Genomic DNA, 2,915 nt, shown 5'->3' with positions numbered 1-2,915 from the left:
GATCCACTAACCGGGGCTTGGAAGGGCCCCGACCCACTCTTAACCCAAGGGAGAGGGTTTGCTTGTATTTTTCCAGAAGGTGAGAAAAATCCCACGTGGATTCCTGCCTGTAACATCAAACCCTGCACCACCAGCCATGAGCCATAGACCACCATCACCATCACCCCCGGTAGAAGAAATGGAGGACCTGACCATAGAGGACAACCAGCCCCAGCGGCGGAGACGACCAAGATATCGACAAACCCACAACATTACCTGTGGAGACATCAAGAATCTACAGGATCAAGCTGCACACATGGCACCAGAAGGCAATCTGTCAGAAGGGACATTATTCCTATTAATGTGTGCCATCATAACAGCGAACTCTCAGGCACGAGCACATATATGGGCGGCCATACCTCATCCAGGGGTGCTCATGCCTGTCAGCGCCACAGCCTACAATTCCCCGCTGTCCAAGTGTCTGACTGCTCTGTAGGCTTACCCTGTGACGGAGCGGAACCGGTCTCATCGCCATGGAACGGGACGGTATGGGCTGATACCAGTAGCCCTAACCTTCTTAAGTGGACTCTAGATAACGGGACTACCCCGGGACAAGGGTGGATATACTTAGCACCTCATGAAACCGGGGACTTTTACTGTAATAACCATTTCTGTGAAGAGGAGGTTATGTTGGGACTTTATGCAACCTTTCCCTTGGCCTTATCGAGCTGGACCAGGGTCTCCACCAGCCCCTCCACAGTACCCCTCTGCCCTTACCTTTTCCTCTCAGAGGAGTCGCCCCCCGTACTCCTCCCTTCCACGAGCATCCCCTGGGTAGAATGCCTCCATGCCTCCCAACCGGACGCGCAGACGGGCGCCCTGGGAATTTGGGGGAGACAGTTAAGAAAGGGAATGACACCATTTGCACTAAGAAACCCCATACAAGGATTACGCTCCCAATTCGGGCGGTGGGATTTATGCGGGCCCAATAGATGTATTGATCAAAGAGACTTCACCGGCCTAAAAGGGGCCTGCCTGTATAACGGCACCTGGAAAAAGCCGACAAGTAGATGGGAGAACAACGTCGCAGTCAATCCCAATACCACTCATAGTTTTAGTTACTGGCCCTGTGAGACCCCCCTTCTTCTTCTTACAAAGCAATTATAGCGCTTTTACTTGTACCCAGCAATCTTGTATACTATCTAATTGTTGGAATCCAAACCATGCCTATGCTCTAGCCATGCACACCCCCTCCCTACTTTGGGTTCCAGTAGAAGTCAGCCACTGGGACGGGCTGGCTGAACTAATAATCCATAAGGAATTCCAGAAAATAGAAAAAAGGGCTGTAGGACTAGTAATATTAATATCTTCCATAATAGCCACTATAGCAGGTATGGCCACAGGAATCACTTCCCTAGCCCAGGAGGGATTAACAGCGCAGTGTCTAAACTCCTTATAAGAGGTCACGGCCCAAGCCTTTGCTACACAAGCAACAATAAACCAACAGGTATGGGGGGCGTTACTCAATTTACAACAACAAATAGATTTAATCCAGGAAGACCTCGATAATTTATGGCAAATATCACACACCCAATGTGATATAAGATACGCTGCCATCTGTGTAAGGCCCATTCCAGTGAGAAATGCCTCCTAGGAGTGCCAAAAATTAGCAAATCTCCTTAAGGTCCATTCAGCCAGGCGTTCCAAAACAGCACCTAGGTGGTTATAAAAGCTATTATTCCGAAGGGCTGTCCTGAGTTCCATTGTCTTCAGAGCTTAAACCACCCAAACATCAGGATATTATTTGAGGTGATTGCCACCCAGGACAAGTTTAACCTGGTGATGGAGCACGTGAGGGGAGGGGACATACGAGAGCACCTGGAGACCGAAGGCCGCCTGACTGAGCGAGAAGCTCGGGCTGCATTCCGGCAGCTGGTGTCTGCGCACCAGTACTGCCACCACAGGGGCATCGCCCACCAGGACCTAAAGCCTGCCAACATCCTGATAGACGCCAACATGACCATCAAACTGGCAGACTTTGGTTTCGGCAAGGAAGCGAAGGGCCCAAAACTGAGCACCTTCTGCAGCACCATCTACTACATGGCCCCCGAGATCTTGAAGAACCAAGATTACAATGGCTGCAAAGTGGACGTCTGGAGCTTGGGCGTGACCTTGTACAAGAAGATGACAGGAAAGGTGCCATTCAGGGGGGCCAACTTTGTACGACAGAGGGAGAAGATCCTGGCGGGGAACTTTGAAGTGCCACATGTCCTGAGCAGGCAAAGCAAAGGTTTTTTTAAATAACTTACTGACTGTGGACCCCCACTAGAGGCCGATCATGGAAGAGGTCATGGAGGACCCCTGACTCAACATGGGCCAGGAGGAGGAGCCGCAGCAGCCCTACAGCGAGACGCCCCAGGGGAACTTGGACGCCCACATCACAGCAATGATGCTGGAGCTGGGCTTCAAGCAGGAGGAGATCCAGCAGTCAGTGACACAGAGGACATTCGACAGAGTGATGGGGACACACCAGATCCTAAGAATGACGCAGACCAAGATGCCCGGCCACACCATCCAGATAAGGCCCTACCCTCCCTTGAGGCCAGGAGCATTTTCTCCAGCCAGGAGGTGGGTTGTGGGCAAAGCTCGGGAGATCTATCTCAGTGCTGCGGCCGAAGCAACGCTGTGAGCACAAGCCAGTGAACATGCTTCCTTGGCACACCAGGAAGTGGCAACGCCCGCCTGACAAATCTCCATGAGCCACCTACTCTTAGCCCCGACCCTCACGACCATTGGATAACATAGCAAGCGTGTCCCTATTGCATTGGCTGCTTATCCCTTTGTATACGGCTGTACTTCCTCAATAAACTTGGATCTGTGTCTCTGAACCTGGTCCCTGGAGTCGTGCATGCAGATGCCCCAGCGTGTTGGGCTCC

The 2,915-nt window shown here is 51.8% G+C and overlaps 1 protein-coding gene across 1 annotated transcript; it reads left to right on the top strand.

Annotated features, from left to right (window-relative positions):
- The first annotated feature begins 1,732 nt into the window (after nt 1–1,732).
- Nucleotides 1,733–2,511, top strand: LOC106725185 (serine/threonine-protein kinase MARK2-like). The gene has a single exon (XM_014535286.1). It carries the CDS (start codon nt 1,822–1,824, stop codon nt 2,281–2,283), a length of 462 nt encoding a protein of 153 aa, XP_014390772.1. The 5' UTR covers nt 1,733–1,821; the 3' UTR covers nt 2,284–2,511.
- The last annotated feature ends 404 nt before the right edge of the window (nt 2,512–2,915 follow it).

Source organism: Myotis brandtii, unplaced genomic scaffold (genome assembly GCF_000412655.1).
Source record: "Myotis brandtii unplaced genomic scaffold, ASM41265v1 scaffold1419, whole genome shotgun sequence".
NCBI lineage: Eukaryota > Metazoa > Chordata > Mammalia > Chiroptera > Vespertilionidae > Myotis > Myotis brandtii.
The sequence above is the reverse complement of the archived record's forward strand: the minus strand, read 5'-3'. Positions and strand labels throughout refer to the sequence as shown.

Bases quoted from the DNA above. Each gene is read 5' to 3' on its own strand.
- LOC106725185 (XM_014535286.1), top strand. From the start codon at position 1,822: ATGGAGCACGTGAGGGGAGGGGACATACGAGAGCACCTGGAGACCGAA.